General features: G+C 44.5%; 1 protein-coding gene across 7 annotated transcripts in view; it reads left to right on the top strand.

The window, feature by feature from the left end:
* The window catches only part of RPS6KA5 (ribosomal protein S6 kinase A5), a 196228-nt gene that overhangs the window by 134635 nt on the left and 33830 nt on the right, over nucleotides 1-27763 (top strand). For all 7 annotated transcript variants that reach the window (XM_043517828.1, XM_038405647.2, XM_038405646.2 and 4 more), the window contains 3 exons: nucleotides 18181-18342; nucleotides 22204-22329; nucleotides 23435-23568. In XM_043517828.1, the coding sequence (XP_043373763.1) occupies nucleotides 18181-18342; nucleotides 22204-22329; nucleotides 23435-23568 (422 nt within the window). The remainder of the gene's footprint in view (nucleotides 1-18180; nucleotides 18343-22203; nucleotides 22330-23434; nucleotides 23569-27763) is intronic.

The following is a 27763-nucleotide window of genomic DNA, read 5'->3' as shown; positions in this document are numbered from 1 at the left end:
CCACAAGTACTCCTTTTCTTTTTTCAAGGAGCAGAGAATCCTCCAGCAGGTGACCTGTGCCCCATGCTACAGAGGAAGGCGAAAAACCTCCAGGGCCTCTTCTAATCTGCCCTGGAGGAAAATTCCTTCCTGACCCCAAATATGGCGATCAGCTAAACCCTGAGCATATGGGCAAGATTCACCAGCCAGATACCCAGGAAATAATTTTCTGTAGTAACTCAGATCCCACCACATCTAACATCCCATCGTGCCTATTTACCATGAATATTTAAAGATCAGTTCATTACCAAAATCATGATATCCCATCATATCATCTTCTCCATAAACTTGTCGAGTTTAATCTTAAAGCCAGATAGGTCTTTTGCCCCCACTGCTTCCCTTGGAAGGCTATTCCAAAACTTAATAGTTAGACACCCTTTTCCCCCAAAAAACAGCAACAACAACAAAAAAAACAAACAGGTGTTTGTTCCTGTCAGCGCAGCTGCTTCCGACATGCCTGGCTCTCCAGATTTTAAGCGCTGCTCTAACTCTAGTGATGCCATCCCTCTTTGTGATGGTCACTCTAAATGTATTAAACGTTTGTGGTAGTCCCACATCCCCCCAGAATGTGCCCACTGCAGCAAGTTGAAATCTAGGGCACGCAAAGACAGGAAGGTGCGGTTAAAACTGCTTCTTCTGCAAAAATCTCCCGGACCAGCCTCAGACCCGGGCTTTGACCGTGCTGTACACCGCAGCCCCTTACTTCAAAGATACAAAAGAAAACTTCAAAAAAAATCAGTCTCTCTCACCCGAAAAAGGTATTCATAGGGACAAGACTTCTCTGGGTACTGCTTCCCTCCCTGCGCTCCCCTGGCTGAGTATCTTTGAGGCACTGGGCTCCTCTGGTCATAGTGGAAAACCTGTGAAGTCGGCGGGCGCAAGCCTGCCCACCGCTAAAGGCCCCTCCCCCCAGCCTAAAGGGAGGGACCACCGGACCCAGGGACCAACTGATTACGGGGGACAACTAATGAAAAACAGGGATCGGAGTGAAGGTCAGAGGTTCAAAACGAGGATACCGGATGGGGACACAGAGCATAGAACCCCAGACAGTGCCCACTGCTCCTCAAAGTTGTCAAGGGAGCCATCGGACCTCTGCCCGGATGCGTGAAACTAGGGAGGAACAGAAATAGGCCCTGCAGTCGCAGAGCACCCCTTTGTCCAACAGCCTCCTCCTGATATTATAGATGGAGATTTTGGCCAGAGCCAGGAGGAGGTTGACGAGGAGATCTCGCGACTTCGTGGGGCCATGGATAGGGTGTGTAAAGAGGAACAAGTGTGGGGAAAAGTGCAGCCAGAACCTCAACAAGAGGTTCTGGAGGAGCCGGAATAGGGGCTGCAACCTGGAGCATTCGAGATAGGCATGCGCCAGGTTCTCCCTCACTCCGCAAAAGGGGCGGGCTTCAGGTATAGGGGTGAACCGTGCCAGGTGCATGCCCATGCTCATGGCTCCATGAAGAAGCCGCCAATTAATGTTCCTCTGGGCTCCTCTGGTGCTGCGTGAAACGTGCCTGTGGCTGCGGTGGTTGCGCTAACCTCCGGTGCCAAGGCTTCAGGCTTCCAGTTCACTGCCTCTCACATGGCACCGTTTGGCACCACAATGGAAGCAGTACCAATGCATACTAGCCTGCCTGACCCCCTGCAGACTCCTCTCACTCTCCCGGAACCCTCAGCCTTTGAGCTAGCCGCAGTGACAGAATGCTCAGGACAGGGGCAGCAGGTTTGTATAATTTTTGGTGGTACCCAGAACCTTCCCCTGCCGAAAGCTCTGGGAGGGAGTTTGGGTGGGGGAGGAGGTCTGGGGTGCAGGCCCTAGGCTGGGGCAGGGGATTGGGGTGCAGGGTGCAGGCTCTGGGAGGGAGTTTGGGGATGGGAGGGGGTGCAGGGGTGAGAGCTGTGGCTGCAAATGAGGGGTTGCGGTGTGGGAGGGGCTCAGGGTGAGTAGGAGTGTGGGGGGGTGAGGGCTTTGTCTGGGTCTGGGGGGTTTGGGGTGTTAGAGGCTCAGGGCTGGGGCAGAGGGTTGGAGTGCAGGGGGATGAGGGCTCTGGCTGGGACTTTTGATAAGGTATTCAGGGTGTTGGAGGGGCTCAGGGCTAGGGTAGAGGGTTGAGGGTGTTTGTGGGGAGGTGAAAGCTCTGGCTGGGGGTGTGGGCTATGGGGGGGCAAGGCTGGGGATGAGTTTGGGGTGCAGGCAGGCTGCTCCGGGACACAGGCCAGAGAGGAGGACTCCCCCCAGCCCTTTCCCTGCTGGCAGCAGCAAACTCTGGGGGAGGAGCCCCCCTTTACCGCCCCTCTCCAGCAGCACACTCACCCCCACCACTGTCACTGCATGTGCTCCTAGGGCCTCTCTCAGGTCCAGGAATCTCCCTTGCCTCCCCCGTGGTGGGTGCCAGGGGGTGCTGCATGTGCTTCCTCCCCTGCTGTTGCCCCTGACTGTAGCCTCACTGGGTGTGAGGGATGGGGCTGCTTCCTTGCCCAGCATGGGGCAAGTGACTGTGGGCGGGGGGCCCCTTTGTGCTGGTGCTGGGTCTCGCCAGAAAAGGGAATGGTCTGAGGTGGAAGGGCAGGCTCAGAGTCAGTCTGCCCTGGCAGTCGAGATGGGGGGCACTAGGACCCTGTGGCAGCAGTTGCTGCAGGGAGGCGGCATGGAACTGCATGGCAGAGGCAGGGACGCTCTGCTCCGGTGCATGGGGGCAGCAAGGGGAGAAAGGGGGACACTCGTAGGAGGTGCGGGGGGGCAGTAGGTGGGGCCGAGGAGGACACCCAGCTCCAAATATTGGCAGAGCTGGGCCCCTGGGCTCTGAATATTGCTGGTGCCAAGGCACCACGTGGAGATATAACTCGCTGCCGATGGCTCAGGACACCATTGCAGAGAAGTCCCTCCTCACAACAAATTCCTCTCACTCAGCCCTCCCCTCACAGAGGCACTGCAGCACTGCAGTTCACACTCTCAAGGGACCTCCTGGTGTCACCTATCTTGCAGTCACCCCTATTTAACACCTACTTCTCAGGCAAGGTCCACACAGCTTTCCTCTGGTGATGAGGAATCTGGGCTGCAGGAAGAATTTTCACCTTATCAGATCTCCCATCCACAGACCCCAATCAAGAGAGGACATAGAAAAGCTGCCTTGTCCTACTGCGAGAGTCCTGCTTCATGGTGTGTGAATCCTTGGATAGCACCACCCATGCCCTTCCCACCACAGTGGCAATATTGGGCTCCATAGGCTCCTTATATTTGGGACCACACTCGTTATACCAATGCAACCAGGCATGAGACCTGCTTGGTATCACCAGCTGACGACCCTGCCACTGACTGCAGATACCAGGGAACCCTGTCACAACAGCAAGAGCAAACACTGCCTGCCTCTAACCTGGTAGAACCAGTTGTTCCGCCTGATGAAGCATTGCTTCCTCCTCCCACAATGTCTTCAGATTCATAGATACTAAGGTCAGAAGGGACCATTCTGATCATCTAGTCCGACCTCCTGCACAGCGCAGGCCACAGAATCTCACCCACCCACTCCTATGAAAAACCTCACCCATGTCTGAGCTATTGAAGTCCTTAAATCATGGTTCAAAGACTTCAAGGAGCAGAGAAGCCTCCCTCAAGTCAACCATGCCCCATGCTACAGAGGAAGGCGAAAAACCTCCATGGCCTCTCCAATCTGCCCTGGAGGAAAATTCCTTCCCAACCCCAAATATGGCAATCAGCTAAACCCTGAGCATATGGGCAAGATTCACCAGCCAGATACCCAGGAAAGATGACTTCTCAAAATTTCAAGACCTGATTAAAAGAGTTGCCAATGAGCTATAAATTAACCTGTAAGAAGTCCCTGAAGAGCAGTATGAGTTAATCGACATTCTGCAGCCCTCTTCGTCGTCTTTTGGAATTGCATTACCTATCAATGCAGCCCTTTTAGAACCTGCCAAAACCATTTGGCAAACTCCGGCTGCAAGCCTACCTACCTGTAAGCAAGTGGACTGGAAGTACTTTTTTCCTTCCAAGGGCTTGGAATTCCTTTTTACTCATCCAGTGCCAAACTCGCTGGTGGTAGATGCAGTTAACCAAAAGAACAAACACCAGATTCCCCACTCCACCCCTTTCGACAAGGACAGTAAGCGATTAGATCTGCTCGGACATAAGGTATATGCTTCTTCCATGTTGCAATTTCTCATTGCTAATTATACAGCCGTGCTAGCAAAATATGACCACCAAAATTACAATAAATTCATGGACTTTATTGATCACATTCCAGAAGAAAAGAAACAACAATTTACTGCCATAGTTTCTGAGGGACAAATCATGTCCTGCACTGCTCTTCAAACTGCCCTTGATGTGGCCAATAGTGCAGCACAGTTCACTGCCACAGCAGTCGTGATGCGCCAAGAGTTATGGCTCTTGTCCTCTTCCTTTCCCCGGGAGGTCCAGAGTAGCACTGAGGATCTCACCTTTGAGGGTGACAAACTCCACCACAAATGACATACTCCACTCCATGAAGGACTCCAGGGCAACTCTCTGGTCTCTAGGAATTCAAACCCCTATGACCAGAAGGCGACAACATAGATACCAGCCTTACCAGCGACCATGCTACCCCACATACACCCAGCAATTCCATAGATCTCACGAACAACAGCAACGCCAGAGACCCAGATACCAACAACGCCGTCCCAACTTCTTGGCAGCGTCTTGACCCCCTCCAACCAATAAGCAAATTTGAAGCCTTGGTCGAGGGTATAGAAAACAATATTCCCACTTCAGCGCTTACACTGCCTGCTGCTGTTTTTGGTCACTGCTTATGCTCATTTTCCCATCAATGGCGAAATATTACCATTGACAAGTGGGCTTTAGAGGTCGTCACAGTTAGCTATTTTATCCCTTTCCTATTCTTGCCTCCTGCCCACCCACCCTTTCCGTTCCTTTTCAGGGACCCCTCTCAGGAGCAACTGCTCCTCCAAGAAGTACAACATCTCCTTCAATTGGGGGCAGTGGAAATCGTGCCCGAACAAGACAGAGGGAGAGGTTTCTATTCCCATTACTTCTTAACAGAAAAGAAAATCGGGGGATGGTGACCAATCCTCAACCTCAGGTGGCTAAGCAAATTTATCGAAAAGCAAAAGTTCAGAATGGTTACTCTCACCACCATAACCTCAGCTCTGAAATAAGGTGATTGGTTTTCAGCCCTCCATCTACAGGACACCTATTTTCACTATTCACCCAGCCCACAGATGTTTTCTTCGTTTTACCCTTGGTTTGACACATTTTCAATACAGAGTGTTGCCCTTTGACCTATCTACCACCCCCCGAGTTTTCTCCAAACTCTTAACCATGGTTACTGCCCAACACAGGAAACAGGGTTATAATATTTCCTTACCTCGACGATTGTCTCCTCAAAGCCTCTACACTCGATGAAGCTCTTCGATGTACGCAGCTTACCATCGCTTGCTTCCTTTCCCTTGGCCTACAAATAAACAAAAACAAATTCACCTTATCTCCTACCCAACAACTGGAGTTCATAGGATTGTACCTCAGTTCCCAAACAGGAATAACGTCTCCTGCTCGATCGTTTCAATAGCATAAAACTCCTGGTTAAAAAACTTCACAACAGTCCCCAGGTCACTGCACAAGACAGGCTGCAACTATTAGGCCACATGGCCTCGTGTACTTTCATGGTCAAAAATGCATGCCTATACATGAGGTGCTTCCAAGCTTGGTTGGCCACGGTTTTTTAGACCGAACATACATGCTCTAAACAAGCCTCTATCCATACCCTTCAGAGTCGAAGACTCCCTCTGATGGTGGACAGTTCCCTCCAACCTCTGCTCAGGAGTCCCTTTTCTCCAGGACTCCCCATCACTCATAATGACTAACGATACATCCCTCACAGGATGGGGAGCATACATGTCCCATCACGCAGCCCAGGGGCTGTGGTCTTCCATCGAAGCCTCCCTACACACAAACGTTCTAGAACTGTGAGCCATACGCAATGCCTGCCGTCACTTCCTCCCATTCATTTGGAACCAACATTTCGGATAATGACAGACAACATCGCATGCATATTCTATATCAACATGCAGCGAGGGGCTCTATCTTACTCTCTTTGCACAGAAGCCATGAAGCTCTGGAATTGGTGCATCGTGAACAACATCCGGCTATCAGCCGCCTATCTTCCCGGGGCCTGGTGCCATGGAAGAACTAAGCAGACGTTTTCCCTGGGATCACGAACGGGAAATAAACGACACAATCATGCGCAATATATTCCGCGTTTGGGGCTATCCAACCCTGGACCTCTTTGTGACTGCGAAGAACAAGAAATGTCCCGAATTTTGCTTCAGAGCCGGATTGGGCAAACATTCCGTAGGAGATGCGCTCCTGATCTCATGAGCTCAAAACTTAATGTATGCTTTTCCCCCGATACCAGTTCCGCACAGAGTTCTGACAAAGATATGAACAGATTGTGCCATGGTAATTTTGATTGCCCCGTCCTGGCCCAGACTGCCATGGTATCCGTTTCTCACCAGAATGTCAATTTGTCTGCCAATTTCATTGCCTCTCACTCCAAACCTCCTATGCAGCAAGACGGCCAATTTCTTCACCCCAACCTATCCATGCTTCACCTCAAAGCTTGGTTCCTCTATGGTTCTCACAAAGCAAACTAGTACGTTCTGAACAGGTTCAAAGAGTACTCTGACATAGCAGAACACAATCTCCTCGCATCACATATCTCCAGAAGTGGAAACACATTGGTTCTTGAACAACCAAATTCTTTCCACTTCCGCACCTCTTCCAGCCATACTTCCTTACCTGCTACACCTAGAACAATCCGGCCTTTCTTTCAGCTCCATCAAAGTTCATTTAGCTGCTATTACAATCTTTCACAACAAGATCACAGTACTTCTGGTTTGCTCATCCAGTCACTAAGCGCTTTCTTAAAGGGCTCCAATCCCTATACCCGAACATTAAACCTCCTACTTCTCCGTGGGACCTTCACTTACTATTATCCTGCTTAACTCAACAACCATTTGAGCCCCTAGCCACTTGCTCCCTCTTACACCTCTCTATGAAAACAGCATTCTTAGTGGCAATCACCTCTGCCAGACACGCAGGAGAAATAGCAGCTCTCATGGCGGACCCACCTTATATGATATTTTTAAGGACAACAAGAAAAGGAGTACTTGTGGCACCTTAGAGTCTGTAAGGTGCCACAAGTACTCCTTTTCTTTTTCCGAATACAGACTAACACGGCTGCTACTCTGAAACCTGTCTTTAAGGACAATGTTACTCTCTGACTACATCTCAAATTTTTCCAAAGGTATATTCGTCATTCCACATTAACAAACTTACACACCTACCAACCTTCTTTCCTAAACCGCATGCAAACTTCTTTGAATCCACAGTGCATACATTGGATGTACAGAGGGCTTTGTCCTTTATTTAGATAGAACCAGACCCTTTAGGAGCTCTTCTAGACTCTTTTTCTCCATTGCAGAACAATCCAAGGGGACACTTATTTCCACCCAGAGACTTTCCAACTGGATCTCTGCTTGTATCCACCTGTGCTATCAATTAAAGGAGACAATTCTGCCAGCTTGCATCAGGACTCACTCCACTAGATCTGTAGCTACCTCCGTGGCTTTTCTATGCAGAGTTCCTCTGGCTGACATCTGTAAAGCGGCACTTGGACATCCGAACACACATTTGTTAAGTATTATGCCCTTACTCAAGGCCTTCTCACTGATAACGATTGAGCAGAGCTGTATTATCTACCACATTCACCTGCAGATGCGGCAGGTAAACAAACCAGCCCGGCCACCAAGGACTTTTCCTGCACAAGCAGCGGAACAAGTTTGGGAGCCACTGATCTGGGGCAATGGTTTTTTAAACTTTTTTATGACGACCCAGTTGAAGAAAATTGTTGATGCCTGCCACTCAATGGAGCTGGGGATGAAGGCTTTGGGGTGTGGGAGGGGCTTGGGCAGAGGGTTAGGGTGCGGGGGTGAGGGCTGCAGGGTGGGACCCAGAATGAGGGGTTCAGGGTGTGGGGGGGGGCTCTGGGCTTGGGCAGGAGGGATGCAGGCTCGGTGTGGGCCAGGGATGAGGGATTTGGAGTGCAGGAGGGGCTCCAGATTTGGGGTAGGGCTCAGGGCTGGGGCAGGGGATTGGGACGTGGGGTTGGAGCACGGGCTTACCTCAGGCAGCTCCCGGTCAGCAGCGCAGCGGGGCTGCTAAGGCAGGCTTGTTACTGTCCTGGCACCGCGGACCGCGCTGTGCCCCAGAAGTAGCCAGCAGCAGGACCGGCTCCTAGGTGGAGGCACGCAAGCCGGTGCTCAAGGCAGGGGTAGTGTGCGAAGTCCCAGGACCCCCACCACCACCTAAGAGCCAGACCTGCTGGCCGCTTCCGGGACGCAGTGCGGTGTCGGAATAGGTAGGGATTAGCCTGCCTTAGCCGGGCAGCACCATGAACGAGACTTTTAACAGCCAGTTGGCGGTGTTGACCAAAGCCACCGTGACCCATTCTGCAATCCAGAGTTTGAAAACCACTGACCTAGGGTGAGGTTTGCCAAGCCACTTGCAAGGGTCTTGGTATTTGTGATGATGCGCAAATGAAATCAAATCTTCTATTGCCGAGTCCCTTAAGGAGATCACTGTGCCATAACTCTCCATAAGACATGGAGCTCAACAAGTGTGGTGAAGAAGAGCAGTGGTGAAGAAGTTTTGTCAGAGATTATTTTGACCAGGGGATAAGAGGGGAAACAGATCATGTATATAAAACAATTTGTGCATCCAATTATGTTTAATCATTAATTCAAAGCAGAATATTGCAAGTGAACTAAAGTTGTTGTTATCTATTGGCTATTCACTGAGATGATTATGGTGAGTCTTCTAAATTCTGGTGGGTAATCATAGAACCACCTTCTCAGAAGGCACAAGTTACCCTGGTGTAATCTTTTACTATTATTTCCTTCTCTCCTCCATCTGTACCCTACATATCTAGTATCTTGTGAAAGTGTATCCATTTTCTTTTTTCATATACCTCAGATCTGCTCTTTTTTCACTATTCTCACCATTAAAATCTTTATCTGCTGGTCATCTCCAGTTTTAGTTACTATATGTTTCTGTTGCCTGATCTCTTATCCTCTCCAATCTGTCCAAACTGAAACTTTGAAAGTCATTGTCCTACTACCACTGCTTTGTATATTATAAGAACATAGTAAATTATGTGTAGTTTCCTTCTATCACATTCCTTATCTGTGTATTTTATTATATTTATTATTATTTATTGTGAGCAAATCCTGTTCAGAATATAGTATGGGTGCACAAAGTTGATTTCTTCTTTTTTTGTTTCACAGCTTCTCTCCTCATTCATTACTAATGGGCTAATGCCCCCATCCCTGGAATTTGGAGGTGATCCATGGTTGTTGCTGGAGACTCCATAACTAAACTCCATCTTCAGCTTATCAGGCCACCAGATTTTCTGCGTCCAGCAGTAGAACAAATTGGTGGTTCCGCTTTTCACAACCATTTTTGTTTTCAAACCTTTTGTTTTATTCATTTTCATGCAGTTGCAATTTATAATCATTTTCCTTCTCCTCATCTGCACTGGGTAAATAGCAGCATGGTGGTTTCAATCACCTAGATCTGCAGTTGCAGCAGCTCCCTCCTGGACTCCTCTGCCCCCTCTCAGGCATAGTAGAGCTATCCTGCAAACACCTAGCTTAAATACAAGCAGTGTTCACTAAGCGAGTCAGGATTTACAGGCTCTACAGAGGGTGAATTATTCCCTGTCTGTTCCTATCCAGCTGGGGCTCACAATCAGACCAGTATGTCTGGTCCCCACCCTTCCCCAAGGAACCAGGACTCCAATGCAGAAGAGCTCAGTTGGAATTCCTGGGCTTTTGTGGAGAGAGTCTAAGGATGAGAAGGAAACTAGTCAGCCAGCTCTGGGGGGTAAGTCCTGCAACAGACCTGGACTGGCAGGGGAAACCCCCTGAAAAGATCCATAGTCCTCCCCCTGCTGCCTCCTTATCACTGCCACAAGATACTGAAGTGGATCTCTAGCTTCCTGTGGAAAGAAACATGGCTTCTACACAGCTCCCATACCTTCCACTATGAATCAGGGAATTCTCATGATACGGGGGTGGGAGGGTGAGTCTTGCAAGCCCCAGAGACTCTGAATCCTAAAAAGGCAAAAGCAAGCGTGTCCTTCAAAAAGTAGTGATTACTATTGTTAAGGAACAAGTGTAGTGAAAATGAGGGGTTAAACTTTTTGTCCTGTGCTTTCTCCCCCCAAACGAGTGCTTGCTGTGGCTTTTCTCCCACGCAGGGGTTCTCCCAGTTGGCAGCTGGTATCAAGCAGAGTACCCCAGGGGTCGGTCCTGGGGCCGGTTTTGTTCAACATCTTCATTAATGATCTGGATGATGGCGTGGATTGCACCCTCAGCAAGTTCATGGATGACACTAAGCGGGGGGGGGGGAGAGGTAGGTAGCTGGGGGGTAGGGATAGGGTCCAGAGTGACCTAGACAAATTGGAGGATTGGGCCAAAAGAAATCTGATGAGGTTCAACAAGGACAAGTGCAGAGTCCTACACTTAGGACGGAAGAATCCCATGCACTGCTACAGGCTGGGGACCAACTAGCTAAGCGGCAGTTCTGCAGAAAAGGACGTGGGGATTATAGTGGACGAGAAGCTGGATATGCGTCAACAGTGTGCCCTTGTTGCCAAAAAGGGAACAGCATATTGGGCTGCATTAGTAGGAGCATTGCCAGCAGATCGAGGGAAGTGATTATTCCTCTCTGTTAGGCCACATCTGGAGTATTGCGTCCAGTTTTGGTTCTCCCCCCCCCCTCCCCACAGAAGGGATGTGGACAAATTGGAGAGAGTCCAGTGGAGGGAAACGAAAATGATTAAGGAGCTAGAGCACATGACTTCTGAGGAGAGGCTGAGGGAACTGGGCTTATTCAGTCTGCAGAAGAGAAGAGTGAGGGGAGATTTGATAGCAGCCTTCAATTACCTGAAGGGGGATTCCAAAGAGGATGGAGCTAGGCTGTTTTCAGTGGTGGCAGATGACAGAAGAAAAAACAATGGTCTCAAGTTGCAGTGGAGGAGATCTAGGTTGGATATGAGGAAAAACCATTTCACTAGGAGTTTGGTGAAGCACTGGAATGGGTTACCTAGGGAGGTGGTAGAATCTCCATCCTTAGAGGTTTTTAAGGCCTGGCTTGACAAAGCCCTGGCTGGGATGATTTGATTGGTCCTGCTTTGAGCAGGGGGTTGGACTAAATGACCTCCTGAGGTCTTCCAACTCTAATCTTCTATGATTCATAGTTAGGGCCCTACCAAATTCATGCCCATAAAAAATGTTTCATGAAACCTCCCCCCTGCTGAAATCTGGTCTTTTCTGTGCCTTTACCCTACACTATACAGATTTCAGAGGGAGACCAACATTTCTCAGATTGGAAATCCTGACCCAAAAGGGAGTTGCAGTGGGGGTTGCAGTATTGCCACCCTTCTGCTGCGCTGCCTTCAGAACTGGGAGACTGGAGAACTGGTTGGGTACTCAGCTCTGGAGGCAACTCCCGCTAGGAGCAGTGCAGAAGTAAGGGTGGCCATACCGTACCATACCATGCCAACAGCCGTGCAGAAGTAAGGGTAGCAGTACAATAACCTTGCAACCCCCCACAACTCATTTTTGGGTCAGGACCCCTACAATTACAACATTGTGAAATTTCAGATTTAAATGTCTGAAATCTTGAAGTTTACAATTTTAAAATTCCCTTGACCATGACATTGACCAAAATGGACTGCGAATTTGGTATGACCCTATTCCTAGTGCTCTGTGTAATGCCTTGCCCATCCCTGCAGCATATGTGGGCCTCCAGAAAAAGCCTGTATCCTTCTATGTAGCTCTGCCTCAGGCTGCAGCCTAATGGGTATGGGAACCCTCACCCTGCCAGGGAAAAGAGCCCAGATTTCAGGCAACAGCAGAATGGGAATTGGGCCTTTTAATCATTAGCCATAAACCTTGCTCTACCAGGAAAAGGAGCTCAGAGTCTAAAAAGTTGAAAAGGGTCTCTGTGTCCTCCAGCCCTGTTCTACAGACAGGCGCCACATTAAAACCTTAAGAGCACTTCAGGCATTCTGTGACCAGAACATGAGAATTCTGGAGGGGTAAGTGAGAAATCCCTTCCTATGTTCAAAATGATCCTGATTTACCAAGCAAAGCCCTGAGTGGTGGTAGGTTGCTCCTACAGTATTTATTTGGGTGCTAGCCAACCTACTGGAGCAGACAGGCAGCATTTCAGGCTTTTGGGGACAATCTAGTGAGCCACTTATACAATTGAGCTATGTACACCAGTATCCCTCGGAAGTTGTGTGGGCTCCATGCCAGGATGAACAATATACTACCTCTCCCTGTAAACAGCCAAGGGAGAAAGTACTATACATGTAACACCAGGAAAAAAAGGCCCAAACAAATAAAACACAGGACTTTTTCAGGATAGAATGTCAGTCAGTCTGGCTTGCAAGGAACTCATTATTAGTGAACTATCTTCCCTTTCAAGCATTATTAGATATGTGGTTTCCTATTGATTCCTATTGATGCCTCCTTTGAGGGCATCATGAGATTCAAAAGAGCAAAAATGTTAAAGCAAAGTTTTATATAAAAACTAAGAAATTTTGTAAATATGGGGAGCCTAAAGTTGGTGCAGCCAGAAGCTCCCCCAGTGAAAGACACTGTCACAACTTCAGAAAGGGACTTCCTTCCAGAAGGCCCTAGACCGTAAGAGTGATGACTCACTGCACAGCAATTTCTAAGCCTCACTATAGCCATTCAAGACCAAAGGTCTTTCATATATTTAATGAGGAAAGTCTGTTTCTTGAAAAACAAGTGACTCATTGTCTAGGAGTGAACCTTGCTGGGACCCAGGTTCTATCTTGGTCAAACCCTTGATGTGATTTGTGACAAACAATGAATTCGAACTTGTTGGTTACAAGGAAGTCATGTTATGCCCATGAATGGCCATCACTCATCCTAAATGGATATCTTGTTCATCCAGACTTACAGGTAAAGAGCTTTTTGGAGGAACATTAGAGATATTCGTACCTGAGATTAAAGAGAGTCCTCAACCCTCACTGTCAAAGCTAAAATAGCCATCCATTGGTTGCTACCAGCATCAAGGGTATCCAAGAAGGGACTGTTCCCTGGCAGAGGGGGGAAATCTGGAGCAGAAGCTTCAAAGGGAAGCCAGATAAATTTTCCTCCAAACCAAAAAAAATCCTCAGCATGACAGACAAAAAGAATCTTTGTGTCTGAAACCTCACAACTCCTGTGCAAGACTCTTCCTCCTGATCCTCCCTCTACCCAGAGTCTTAAGTGTTTGGTGGTAGTCACAGCAAGGCACAGGTCTCACATTACACTCTATACTCATACATGAACAACATGCAAGTCTAAGTCAGCTATCTTGGACCAGTCTTGGGTTTTTAATTGCAGTGTAGACATCCCACCAGAGGTCAAAACAAAGAGGATTCTTTCTGTAATTTAAACAAAATGATAAAGATTTGCAAAGAACCAAAACTTTATTGCATCAGTCATTTCCTGAGGGTTCATCCAAAGGCTAGGATTGCTATTGCCATTCATCAACTTTATCCCCTGAGTGGGTTTCTCAAAATACGCCTGATGAAATTCCTTCTGAGGACATACAACCATGCACTTAATGCAATGCAAAATTAGGTATCATTTTCAGATCCAAATGATCCTTTGTAGGCTGGTAAATACAAACAACATGCTGAAGCCAACCCTAATTTCATTGTAGACCCTAAAATCTCATAATACGCTTCCTTTAAATTCATTACATCTCTATCAGGGTGTGTCTTAAAAACCAACAAACATGGCCATATAGGAAAGAACCAATGGTCCATCGAGTCCAGTATCCATTGGCTGATTCAGCTGATATCGGTTTAATATGCAAGATACTACCTAATGGGCAATTATGGTACCTGCAGAGGAAGTGTCCCATCTCATTAGAGGTTGGCTTATGATTGATTGTTTATATACCTTCCAAAACCAGGGAGTAACCAGAGGTCTGTGGCAATGGAAGAAATGTCCTGGGCCAAAAAGAATCTATCTTTGAAGACAGTTCACATAAAGGACACAGAAAAGAGGAAAAGGGAGAGTTGTGGTGGTCCTAATGCTCCACTGATCCAGAAGGCACTTCGGACTTTCCAGATAGCCAAAGACTTCATGTTTTTCTTGCAGAAAACATAAGACTTTTTGAAGCAGTGATTCCATTCATACTGGTCACACCTGCAGTTAACAGGATGAGAGTTGGAAGAGAAGTGTAGTTCAGCATGAATTCTCCATTAACTTCTGATAGTTTGGTATCCATACAGAACTCAACCAGGATATTTCATTCATTAATGTGGTCAAATTTGCATTTGAGAGGGGAAACAGCAGGCTCTTTGAGGCAGTGCTCCACACAATGTGGCCCTGATCTCTAGATACTTTTGTAATACAACTATTATAATGAACACAAAGTTCTGGTGATCTCAGTTATACTAGTGTTTCTCCAGGAGGTTTGGTTTGAGTCCGACAATGAAGCACCTTAAATGGTTACCAGCCACAGTGGCATTTTGTAGACAGGCACATCAGATTCTATTTTTGAGTATCTGGTGCCCAGTTTAATCACAATGACAAATTAGAGAAGCCTGAGACTGGTCTTTTTGCCATTACCTCTAAAAGGCGAGTTTTGAAATTAGTCCCCATATACATACAAGAACCACACTGCTTTTGTCATTAAGAAAAAGGTTATTCTTATAGCTTCATAGAATATCAGGGTTGGAAGAGACCTCGGGAGGTCATCTAGTCCAGCCCCCTGCTCAAAGCAGGACCAATCCCCAACTAAATCATCCCAGTCAGGTCTTTGTCAATCCTGACCTTAAAAACCTCTAAGGAAGGAGATTCCAGCACCTCCCTAGGTAACCCATTCCAGTGCCTCACCACTCTCCTAGTGAAAAAGTTTTTCCTAATATCCAACCTAAACCTCCCCCACTGTAACTTGAGACCATTACTCCTTATTCTATCTGGTACCACTGAGAACAATCTATATCCATCCTCTTTGGAACCCCCTTATAGGTAGTTGAAAGCAGCTATCAAATCGCCCCTCATTCTTCTCTTCTGCAGACTAAATAATCCCAGTTCCCTCAGCCTCTCCTCATAAATCATGTGCTCCATCCCCCTAATCATTTTCGTTGCCCTCCGCTGGACTCTCTCCAATTTTTCCACCTCCTTCTTGTAGCGTGGGGCCCAAAACTGGACACAGTACTCCAGATGAGGCCTCACCAATGTCGAATAGAGGGGAACAATCACGTCCCTTGATCTGCTGGCAATGCTCCTACTTATACAGCCCAAAATGCCATTAGCCTTCTTGGCAACAAGGGCACACTGTTGACTCATATCCAGCTTCTCATCTACCGTAACCCCTAGGTCCTTTTCTGCAGAACTGCTGCCTAGCCACTCAGTCCCTAGTCTGTAGCAGTGCATGGGATTCTTCCTTCCTAAGTGAAGAACTCTGCACTTGGCCTTTTTGAACCTCATCAGATTTCTTTTGGCCCAATTCTCTAATTTGTCTAGGTCCCTCTGTATCCTATCCCTACCCTCTAGTGTATCTACCACTCCCGCCAGTTTAGTGTCATCCATGAACTTGCTGAGGGTGCAATCCACGCCATCCTCCAGATCATTAATGAAGATATTGAACAAAACCAACCCTTGGGGCACTCCTCTTGATACCGGCTGCCAACTAGACACGGAGCCATTGATGACTACCCGTTGATCCTGATGATCTAGCGAGCTTTCTATCCACCTTATTGTCCATTCATCCAGCCAATACTTCTTTAACTTATTGGCAAGAATACTGTGGGAGACCGTATCAAAAGTTTTGCTAATGTCAAGGAATAATGCATCCACTGCTTTTCCCCTCATCCACAGAGCCAGTTATCTCATTGTAGAAGGCAATTAGATTAGTCAGGCATGACTTGCCGTTGGTGAATCCATGCTGACTGTTCCTGATCACTTTCCTCTCCTCACTTCAAAATTGATTCCTTGAGGATCTGCTCCATGATTTTTCCAGGGACTGAGGGTGAGGCTGACTGACCTGTAATTCCCTGGATGATCCTCCTTCCCTTTTTTAAAGATGGGCACTACATTAGCCTTTTTCCAGTCATCCGGGATGTCGCCTGATCACCATGAGTTTTCAAAGATAATGGCCAAAGGCTCTGCAATCACATCCGCCAACTCCTTTAGCACCCTCAGATGCAGAGCATCCGGCCCCATGGACTTGTGCCTGTCCAGCTTTTCTAAGTAGTCCTAAACCACTTATTTCTCCACAGAGGGCTGGTCACCTTCTCCCCATACTGTGCTGCCCGGTGCAGTAGTCTGGGAGCTGACCTTGTTCGTGAAGACAGGCGAAAAAAGCATTGAGTAGATTAGCTTTTTCTACATCCTCTGTCACTAGATTGCCTCCGCCATTCAGTAAGGGGCTCACACTTTCCCTGACCTTGTTCTTGTTGCTAACATACCTGTAGAAACACTTCTTGTTACTCTTAACATCCCTTTCTAGCTGCAACTCTAAGTGTGATTTGGCCTGTTAAGCCAAGCTGGTTGCCTGCCATATTTACTATTCTTTCTACACATCGGGTTGGTTTGTCCCTGCAACCTCAATAAGGATTCTTTAAAATACAGCCAGCTCTCCTGGACTCCTTTCCCCCTCATGTTGTTTTCAGATAGCTTTCCGTTCAAAGCAAGTTCATCTTTTCACAATTCTGGGGAAATAGTTCTCCCATCATTTTGTTCTAACTCTTGGAAGGTTGTGGTATAAATGAGTATTCCTACAGCTCTAAAGATATATTTCAAGCATATGACGTACATATGCCAATTGTATCCTGTCCATTTCATTCTTTCCAAAATGCCAAGGCCTTACAGCCTCAAGGTTGCTGCAAGCAAGATGTAAAATCCGTGCACTAATTGGCATATTAGACACTGGAAATCTATTCACAGAAGCCCCTAGAGGAAAGCTGAGGAAGATTTGCATAGCAAATTTTAATTTCTTTTCAGAGATGTCTTTTAATAGGAAGGTGCTACTGAGTTGGTTCCCACATAAGTCTAGTTTATAAAGCTCTTGCTTTATCTGGAGGCATGTCCATTCTTGCCTGTTGTTAAGCGTAATTTAATTATTATAGTATATCTGCCCCCCTGAGCGCCCCTCCTTCTGGAATTTACTGCTCACTATTTCCCATAAGTAATGGATGAGGAGAAAAGCTGTGCAATTGAATGAGAAATTTCTTACTTAATAATTTTCTTTCTGTTAGCAGCTTCTCTCTGAATTCAGCCCACCCTGGTAGTTTTGTATAGAGAGACTTAGACATATATAGTCTTGAGGCCAATTTAATACATTATATCATGTTGTCTTAGTGCTAATAATGGATTTCTGGACTGTTTCTGCAGCTGTGGAAGAAGTGTTCTGGTGGCCTGAGCTGAAGGGTGGAGCTTAATTTTGGGCGTTCTAGCAACAACATTGGACCATCTCCAAATTCCACAGGTGTGGGGGGTGGGGCATTAGTCCATTGGTAATAAATTCAGAGAGAAGCTGCTAACAGAAAATTATCAGGTAAGAAATTTCTCTTTCAATGTGTCATAATTGAGTGAAATCTTGAACCATTTTCACTGGAAGACTCGGGTGCTTTTTCTCATTGTGCATTATTTCCTTGCCATATTTCAATTTGCCATTTTTTGCATTAGGCTATAGATTTGTTCAAAACAATGGTGGGGGTATTATTTTTATAACTAACAGATGTCTTCTTTCTTCAAACATTGTCTGGACAGATCCCTGCTCTAAGTGAAGTATTTATCCTCAGCAAACAGTCAGACTTTTTTTTGAGAGCAGTGTCCATACGGCTATGCACAAATGCTACTTCGTTCTTCTGCCTCCAACCTGAGGAATATATAAGGGGACATAGCCTCAATAGTTCTTTCTGACTTCAATAAGCAGTGAATAGGGGCTGCTTCAATTTCAAAATATTAATCTCTTCTTTTAATGTCTGTCTTGTTAAATTTACATTTTGATTCAAAGTTCATTTGTTATTTCTGGTTTAGAAAATAAACTGGGATGATTTAGCTGCCAAAAAAATACCAGCTCCGTTTAAACCAGTAATCCGGGATGAGCTGGATGTTAGTAATTTTGCAGAGGAGTTTACGGAAATGGATCCTACATACTCTCCTGCAGCAACACCACAGACTTCAGAGAGAATATTTCAGGTAATTGTAGATTACAACTCTCTTAAAATATACATTTCCTACATGTGTGGCCAGATTTTGTCCTTGCCATGTGTGTTTGTGATTGCCATTGAAGTTATTGGGAGTTGAATGCAGAATCAATGGTCAGAACTGGATCATTAATGTAGTTTTAATAGATAAATTATGCTATGTTACACCTTTTATATAAATCTTTCTTGAGGATAGAAATTGTGAATTATTAGTAGAGTTGATAGTTTAATAAACAGCCACTGTTACACTCTTGTACACTTTTTATTATATAATACATGTTTCTCACTCAACCACTGTGTTACATATGAAAAATTAGATTTGATTAGTATAATTTTTGGGCCCAATCCCCAAGAAAGTCAATGTCAAATCTCTTGTTGATTTCAGTGGGACAGGATCAGGTCTATTACATAAGGAAATATCTTTGCTACCAGATTCTTTTAACCGAATACAGAAGCAAATTAATCTATTTGATAACTGAATTCTAGTTTTGTCTGATTATTCATATGTACAAATTAGGGCTGTCGATTAATCGCAGTTAACTCTTCTGATTAACTCAAATAAATTAATCGTGATTAATCGCAGTTTTAATCACACTGGTAAACAAGAGGATAACAATGGAAATTTATTAAATATTTTAGATTTTTCTACATTTTCATATGTATCTTGTATTCTGTGTTGTAATTGAAATCAAAGTATATATTTTTATTACAAATATTTGCACTGTAAAAATGATAAACAAAAGAAATTGTATTTTTCAATTCCTCATAGAAGTACTGTAGTGCAATCTCTTTGTCCTGAAAGTGCAACTTACAAATTTAGATTTTTTTGTTATCTAACTGCACTCAAAAACAAAACAATGTAAAACTTCAGAGCCTACAAATCCATTCAGTCCTCCTACTTGTTCAGCCAATTGCTAAGACAAACAAGTTTGTTTACATTTACGGAAGATAATGCTGCCCTCTTCTTATTTACAATGTCACCAGAAAGTGAGAACAGGCATTTGCATGGCACTTTTGTAGCCAGCATGGCAAAATATTTACGTACCAGATATGCTAAACATTCGTATGCCCCTTCATGCTTTGGCCACCATTCCAGAGGACATGCTTCCATGCTTTTAACGCTTGTTAAAAAAAATGAATTAATTAAATTTGTGACTGAACTTCTTGGGGGAGAACTGTTCGTCCCCTGCTCTGTTTTACCCACATTCTGCCATATATTTCATGTTATGGTAGTCTCAGATGATGACCCAGTAGATCATGTTGTTCGTTTTAAGAACACTTTCACTGCAGATTTGACAAAACGCAAAGAAGGTACCAATGCGAGATTTGTAAAGATAGCTACAGCACTTGACCCAAGATTTAAGAATCTGAAGTGCCTTCCAAAATCTGCTAGGGACAATGCTTTCAGAAGTCTTAAAAGAGCAATGCTCCTATGCAAAAACTACAGAACCCAAATCACCAAAAAAGAAAATCAATCTTCTGCTGGTGGCATCTGACTCAGATAATGAAAATGAACATGCTTCGGTTCACACTGCTTTGGATGGTTTTTGAACAGAATCCTTCATCAGCATGGACATGTCCTCTGGAATAGTGATTGAAGCATGAAGAGACACATCTTTAGTGTATCTGGCACGTAAATATCTTGAGACGCCGGCTGCAACAGTGTCATGAGAACGCCTGTCCTCATTTTCAGGTGACATTGTAAACAGAAGAGGGCAGCATTATCACCTGCAAATGTAAACAAAGTTCTTTGAACGATTGGCTGAGCAAGAAATAGGATTGAGTGGACTTGCAAGCTCTAAAATTTTACATTGTTCTATTTTTGAATGCAATTTTTTGTACATAATTCTATATTTGTAAGTTCAACTTTCATGACAGAGATTGCACTATAGTACTTGTATTAGGTGAATTGAAAAATATGATTTATTTTGTCTTTTTACAGTGCAAACACTTATAATAAAAATAAAGTGAGAACTGTACACTTTGTATTCTGTGTTGTAACTGAAATCAATATATTTGAAAATGTATAAAACCTTGAAAAATATTTAAATAAATGGTATTCTATTATTGTTTAACAGTGTGATTAATCACACATTTACTCTTTTTAATTGCTTGACAGCCCGAGTACAAATTAGTCTTAATGATAATTAACTGCCTTTGTCCTACTTGTGGCTCTCCCATTTCCTCGGGGGGAGGGGAAGAGATGAAGGAGAAGGGGAGGGTCACAGATCTTCAGTACACTGTACTCTACCTCAAGCCATATGGAAACCCTCTGTGCAGTAGGATAGCCAGGGGGAGTGGCTGCTCCTCCTCTGAGCACAAGAGGCACCTTTTTAAATTTTTATTCACCCGGCGGTGCTCCAGCTCCTCGGCTGCGGAGGCCTTCACGCGCTCCGGCTCTCGGCGACGGGGGCCTTCAGTGCCACCGAGGACCCAGAGCGCCGCCCAGTGAGTACAAGCGGGTGGCACCTTTTTTTATGTCTGCTGCCCCTGTTCGCTCCACCTAGCTATGTCACTGATTCTGTGGATGCAGTGAGGAGAAGGTACAGGCAAAATCTTGCAGATTTTTGTCCCTCTGGCCCTGGGCCTATAGATGTTTCCACAGAAGACGGCAATCCACCAATACACTGTCCACACAGGTGAAAAATACTTTAAAATTTTTTTCTTATTGTGCTTCCTGCAGTTGGAATTCTTCCTATATGTAATGATTTGAGCTCTTACAATATTTCAGGATGGAAATAATTTTCAGGAGCACCAAAAAGATGTTTTTAAAAATTCAGTGAGATTTAGATGCATTTGAAAATTTTATCAGACACCTTATAATTCTTTTTGGTCACATACTTCATTTATATCTTTGAAATTACTTTGTTGTGTTCTTTAAAGTATGTGTCTATTATGAACATAAATGAATGCCATTTTCAACATGTAGTCCACTGGGAAATTGAAAAAAAAATAGGATGTTTATATTTGAATAGTTTGTGTGGTATTAAATAACTTTCAATTTTGGTAGACTTTAATATCTGTTTTCAAAAAGGTTAGTTTCACTTATTTTCCAAATACACAAAATAAAATTGCTTAAGAAAAAATATTGATCAAACAAGCACTTTAAATATACACTGTGGGGAAATTAGATTTTTAAAAATCGTACACAATAAAGTCACTCTTACACCTGTAGTCTTGTTTATATTATTATTTTCAGGGAAATAACCTTCCCTGTTCATGAAGTATCGATACTGTTTTATTTTAAGTGATTTTATTTGCTTAGTCACTTAGAGAAATCCAACTTCTTTGGGTATACATTCACCAAAAATACATCAACATTATAATATTTCCATGTGCTACAAATCACATTCAAGATATTTACCTTAAATTTTAAATATTTATTTGAATTTCTTGTAGATCTAGATATATTGAACATATTAACTGAAGATAACTCCCCTAACAATGCAGCACACCATCTTTTGTTTTGCCATTTAGAGCAATTTTTAGACATATGCCCCGTCCTACTGTAAACTTACTTGATACCTTAACTATAGGTGTCTTGAGAAGCTAGCCAGTTTGAAGTATGAACCTTTGTCACCAATGAAAAAGAACTGAATCTGTGAGTCAGATTTTCTGAACGTTTTTTTTATACAATCTCTTGTTTTTAATTTTTTTTTTTTAAAGAAAAGAAGATTGTGTAACCTCTTTCAGGAAGGCGCTTTTCTATTGATTTAAAATGAAGTTGCAACTTTACCTTGAATATAATGACATTTACCCATCTTTCCGTTGATTACTTTTTACTGTCTGCCCTATGATATGTTATGTAGACAACCTCAAGACTTTACATTTATCTTCTGTCTTTGTTCCGTAGGGATATTCTTTTGTTGCTCCTTCTATCTTGTTCAAGCGCAATGCAGCCACAGTAGATCCTGTTCAATTTCATATGGGAGTTGAAAGACCTGGAGTTACAGCTATTGCCAGAAGTGCTATGATGAAGGTAATGATAATATCTAAATAAACATAACCCTTTATAATTTGAAGATGCTCATGATTTACAGGGTAATAATCTTATTCTAGGCTAAATAAATTCTGAACCCAGAGGCTGAAGTACTAATTAGTTGTTGAGAAGTAATTTACAGTCATTATGCAGTTATCTGCTCTTTGTCTGCTAATGGATCTTCCGCCAATTAGAGCATTCAGTTTACGTACTATACAGTTAAGAAATGAGTCTAACCTTGAAAAACTGTTGTTAAAAATCACAACAGTGACACACCCTTACTAGCAGAAGAGCAATGAAAATATTAACAATACTTTTACTTTACTGTCAAAATGGTACTCACCCTAGGTAAGTAGATGTTTTCAAAGCTGCTGCGGTTATTAACTCGCATCTCTCTTTCTAGGATATGTCTGCCTATATTTGCATAGATACAGCTAGAAATAGATTCTGTATGATAACCATCATTGTGGTATCTCCAAATAACCACACAGTTAATGGATCATAGAATCATAGAATATCAGGGTTGGAGGGGACCTCAGGAGGTCATCTAGTGCAACTCCCTGCTCAAAGCAGGACCAATCCCCAACTAAATCATCCCAGCCAGGGCTTTGTCAAGCCTGACCTTAAAAACTTCTAAGGAAGGAGATTCCACCACCTCCCTAGGTAACGCATTCCAGTGTTTCACAACCCTCCTAGTGAACAAGTTTTTCCTAATATCCAACCTAAACCTCCCCCACTGCAACTTGAGACCATTGCTCCTTGTAATGGTCAATATCTGTAAATCATCCCTGACACTATATAAATATTTTTGTAGCTAAAGCTATTCTGATAGTAAATTTAATTTCAGAATTTTTGTTTAAAGTATCTTAAATATGTGTGTATTCTCTGCACCATTAGAGAAGTTTATATATATAATTACACATTATTATTATTATTATCAAACAGTCTCAATTTATACTATGTTGTTTACCAAAATGAGATAATTTTTAAAACTGTATATTTGGATCTTTAAATGCAGATGAATAATTATCACCAAAATTTATTGTGTCTTTGACTGTGTACCAAAAGTATTCAACAGAACTAAATACAGTCAGTTTCATGACAGGACTCTCCATTTTATCATCACTATGAACTGGATCTGAAAGAGAAACCACTGGGAGAAGGAAGTTTTTCCATCTGTCGAAAGTGTTTACACAAGAAAACTAGCCAAGAATATGCAGTAAAAATAATTAGCAAAAGGTATACGTATTTACTAAGACAATAAAAACTTTTTTTTGCTTAGTATCACCAATGAACTAGAATAATATTCACTGAATTTTGCATGTGAAAAAAATGTTGGTTTAAAACATCAGTTTTCGTTTGAGAATTCAAAAGGCGTCATATGGTAATATGAATTTTTTTAATTGGAAGATTTTGAAGTTTGGGGCTAATTGTGTTTCTTGTAGAATGGGATAAAGAGGAAAGAAACATCCATAATACTTTTCTTGTGCAGATTTGTTCCCAGTTGTTCTGTGCCCCCATTACGTTCCTCTCCCAGCAGAATAGTTTGTTGGGTCCTCTGAGTCTGTGGATCCACTTGGGATCTTTAGAAGGTCAGGGCCATCTGAATGGTAGTCCATGGTAGCTTTCCCTGCACCCCAGCTGTCTTCCAGGCAGCATAAAGCCAGTGGCTGATCTGGGGATCCCCAGCATGGATTCAGAGACAAGCACAAAGTTAATATCTCAGGCTATATTAACTTTCTGTGAGAAGCTCAACTAGGCCAACGAGGGATGATGTTTATCCCTTTCCTGACTCACTGTGGGGCCCAGGACAAGGGAAACACTACTGTGGGGGCAGCTGACCTACTTTCTGTGATCCTCTGATTCCAGAATGCTAGTGGCAGATGAATTAGAATGAATGGAAATCTTGACTGATTTATTTTTTCAATGTGTTGTTACCTTCCTTTCCTCAGCGTTCACTGAAACAATTGTGCTTATCAGTTTGTAGACTGCTTGCAAGGAAGGAAAGGGTTGGGAAAGTGTGAATATTTAGTAACCAAATAGATAGATGATGACCACTTTGGCATCATGACTCCCCCCCAATCTATTTGGCTGTACCTCTTTCTGCAAATATTGGAGGCAGTTCAAACTTATCCTTGAGGCTCTGGGATTTGACTACACCCCTTATGCCTGCATGCCAGGTTCTCTGTATTGGTTGGTGCAAACAGGGCATCAGTTCAGTGCTCCTTATCCATTAATTTATCTATTTATTTATTTATTTATCCGTTAATTTACTAGCTTATAAAATCGACTCTGGTGGTAGTGAGCAACATCTTTTTCTCTACTCTTTCCTTTCCCTAGATAGGATTACATAATGAGTTCCTTCTTGTTATTTCTCCCCCCACTCCCCGTCCCCCAAGTATGCTAGAGCAGGCTGGAGCAAGCTGAAGGTAAGAGTTGGTCCACCTGCAAAGTTTACTGCCAGCTTTTTACGGAGCTCAGAAACTGGAGAGCTTGTTGGGACTTCTGTTTCTCCGATTACCACTTACACATGCCACACTCCCCAACAACTTCCTCCCCTGAATAGACCTCTATAAATATGGGTCAGTCCTTTTCAGCTCTTGGGATTCAGCAAACTGGATTCCCCTCACAGGCTCATTATTCTTCAAGGATAAGTCTAAAACTCCTGAACCTCTTGAGTCAATCTCCTATAAAGGGAAAAGTGTCAGGGTCCTATACTAGGTCCACATGCGAATAATTGAGTCACATGGTAAAGATTTTGGCATATTTTCAGACTTTTCTTCCTAAGATGCAGATCTAGGCTCCCTTAGGGATGTTCTCCCTATGCTTCTTCTAGTTACATTTTAGATGATGAGGTGCACCATCATCCCTGCTCTACCCCCCACCTCTCCCAAAAAGTTCCCTTCCCTAACAAGGAAAATCACCCTTTTCCTTCAAAGGGAAAGCACAAGAGAAAAGAAAAGAAGTGCTTAAAATTCTCATCTTCCTGACAGAGTAGCACAGGGGTGGGCAAACTTTGGCCCATTGGCCACATCTGGGCCATCAGACCTTTTAATCCATCCCTCAGCTCCCGCTGGGGAGCAGGGTCGGGGGCTTGCCTGGGAAGCAGCCAGCATGACCTGGGAAGCAGCCAGCCTGACGCTCCCTCTGGGTCCTAAGTAGTATGTGGAGGTGCGTCCAGGTAGCTCTGCATGCTGCCCTGTCTGCAGGCGCCGTCCCCGCAGCTCCTATTGGCCACAGTTCCTGGCCAGTGGGAGCTGCGGGTGTGGCACCTGTGGACGGGGCAATGTGCAGAGCTGCCTAGCTGTGCCTCCATGTAGGAGCCGGAGGGGGGACATGCTTCCGGGAGTTGTTTGAGGTAAGCACTGCCCAGAGCCTGCACCCCTGACCGGCCCGTCCCCCCTCCCCCGCACCCAAATCTCCTGCCCCAGCCCTGATTCCCCTCCTGCCCTCTGAACCCCTCAATCCCAGCCCAGAGCACCCTCTTGTACCCCAAACCCCTCATCCACGGCCCCATCCCAGAGCCTTCACCCCCCTGTGCCCAAACAGCCTGCCCCATCCCTGATCCCCTTCCTGCTCTCCGAACCCCTCGATCCCAGTCCAGAGCACCCTCCTGCACCCCAAACAACTCATCCTCAGAGCCCACACCCCAACTCCTTGCCCCAGCCTGGAGCCCTCTCCAGTACCATGAACTCCTCATTTCTGGCCCCATCTCAGAGCCTGCACCCCTAGCCCGGAGCCCTCACAACCCTCCTGCACCCCTATCCCCAATTTCTTAAGCATTCATGGCCCACCACACAATTTCCATACCTCTATATGGCCCTCAGGCCAAAAAGTTTGCCCACCCCTGCACTAGCACCTCTCCCTAAAAAGGAGAAGTCTTGGCTTTGGTTCATAATAAACTGTAAAACCAGAGAAATGAAAGGTTCTTTCCCGCAGACATGTATGCAACTAAGGAAAAAAGAGGTAGCTAAAGGAAAAAGATTAGCGGTTAAAGCCTGTAGCAAATATCTCCCAGTCAGAACTAAAACAGAATTTGCTATTCCCCTCCAACCTCCTCAGAAGCAATCATTAGGATGGAATGGAAAACGCTGACAAAGGGGAAAGTCTCATTAGATAAGCCTAGGGTCTTAGAATCCAATTTTTTTCTTTTTATACTCCTGGAGATTGATGTAGAAGTGGTATTCCTGGCAGTGGACATGGTCATTCCTGCTGAGGATGATTTCTTCTCAAACAACCCCACTCACAAGAAGATAAAAACCACCCTTAGAAGGTTGCTCTTATAGTTTCACTGACACTCGTGCTTTGTTAGAGCTAAAATCACAGATGGTCGTGTGCTTTGTTAGTGCAAAGACATAAAAAGCCTTGATCCTCAGAATCATGATGAATTCAATAGAGCACTAAAGAAAATATCTCTAGTTACTGCATTCATGATGCATTCATACTCTACATAAAGCAGGCAGCAAAAGTTGTGGCAGCAAACTCAGAGGTCAGGTGCCATCTCTGGTTTAAACCCTACAGGAGATGAGGAGTAAATCATCTGTGCCACACAATTCTGAAGGAGGATTCTTATTCGGGGAGAAGATTGGTAATGTGGTAGTTGCATACACATCCGCCCAGGCATTTAATCTCCACTCCAGTTAAGTCTGAGAAGGACTACAAGTGCTGATACAAAGGCAGAAGCTCCTTTCGCTCCTACCCATAGCAAATGTAGCAGAGAAGTGACTCTGATTCCTGGTTAAAATCTGGGCCTGAAACACTAGATGAAAGCCCAGATCAGAGAAGTGGTTCAATTCCTGCTTCTAACCTAAATAGACAATATGTCAACAACTGGGCCCACCTCCATCCAGTTGTTCTTTAAATGTATTACAAATTCAGGTACGAAGCACAGAGGGGGTCATCTGGGTTATTTCTTGCGAGCTTCCCAATTCCTTATCACCCTGTTGTCTACCTAAGAGTATAAGATAGGTGCAAAGAGAGCCAGAATCTTCATATTGCTGGAAAGGTTCAACAAAATCCAGACACTGATCTCTGAGGTATCATGGAGCTGCATGTCATTGATCCATCTTTCCTGTGACTCCTAAGTCTTCTGGTCTCATGCCTAGAGATTCCTGTAATGACAAGACAATATAAGACAACGTCAAGTATTCTTCTTAAGAGCCTGGAATCACTCTCAACAGCAAATTGAAAGACCATCGAAAGTGGTTCAGTTTGTCACTTGCTGGTTACAGGAAACGCGCATGATAATAGGGTCTTTCCTCCACATTTCATACCTCAAAATCCTGACCATAAGTGACACACTTTCGTTTTGAGGAGCACAACTTGGGAACCACAATATATATAGGGGACATGTTCAAGGTCAAAAAGGATCCAACTGGTGATCCATCAACTCCTTTATAAATCAATACAGACCTGGCCTTCCCTCTGCAGAAGC

This window comes from Dermochelys coriacea, chromosome 6 (genome assembly GCF_009764565.3).
Source record: "Dermochelys coriacea isolate rDerCor1 chromosome 6, rDerCor1.pri.v4, whole genome shotgun sequence".
NCBI lineage: Eukaryota > Metazoa > Chordata > Testudines > Dermochelyidae > Dermochelys > Dermochelys coriacea.
Note: the sequence above shows the minus strand (reverse complement) of the source record. Positions and strands in the feature narration are given on the sequence as shown.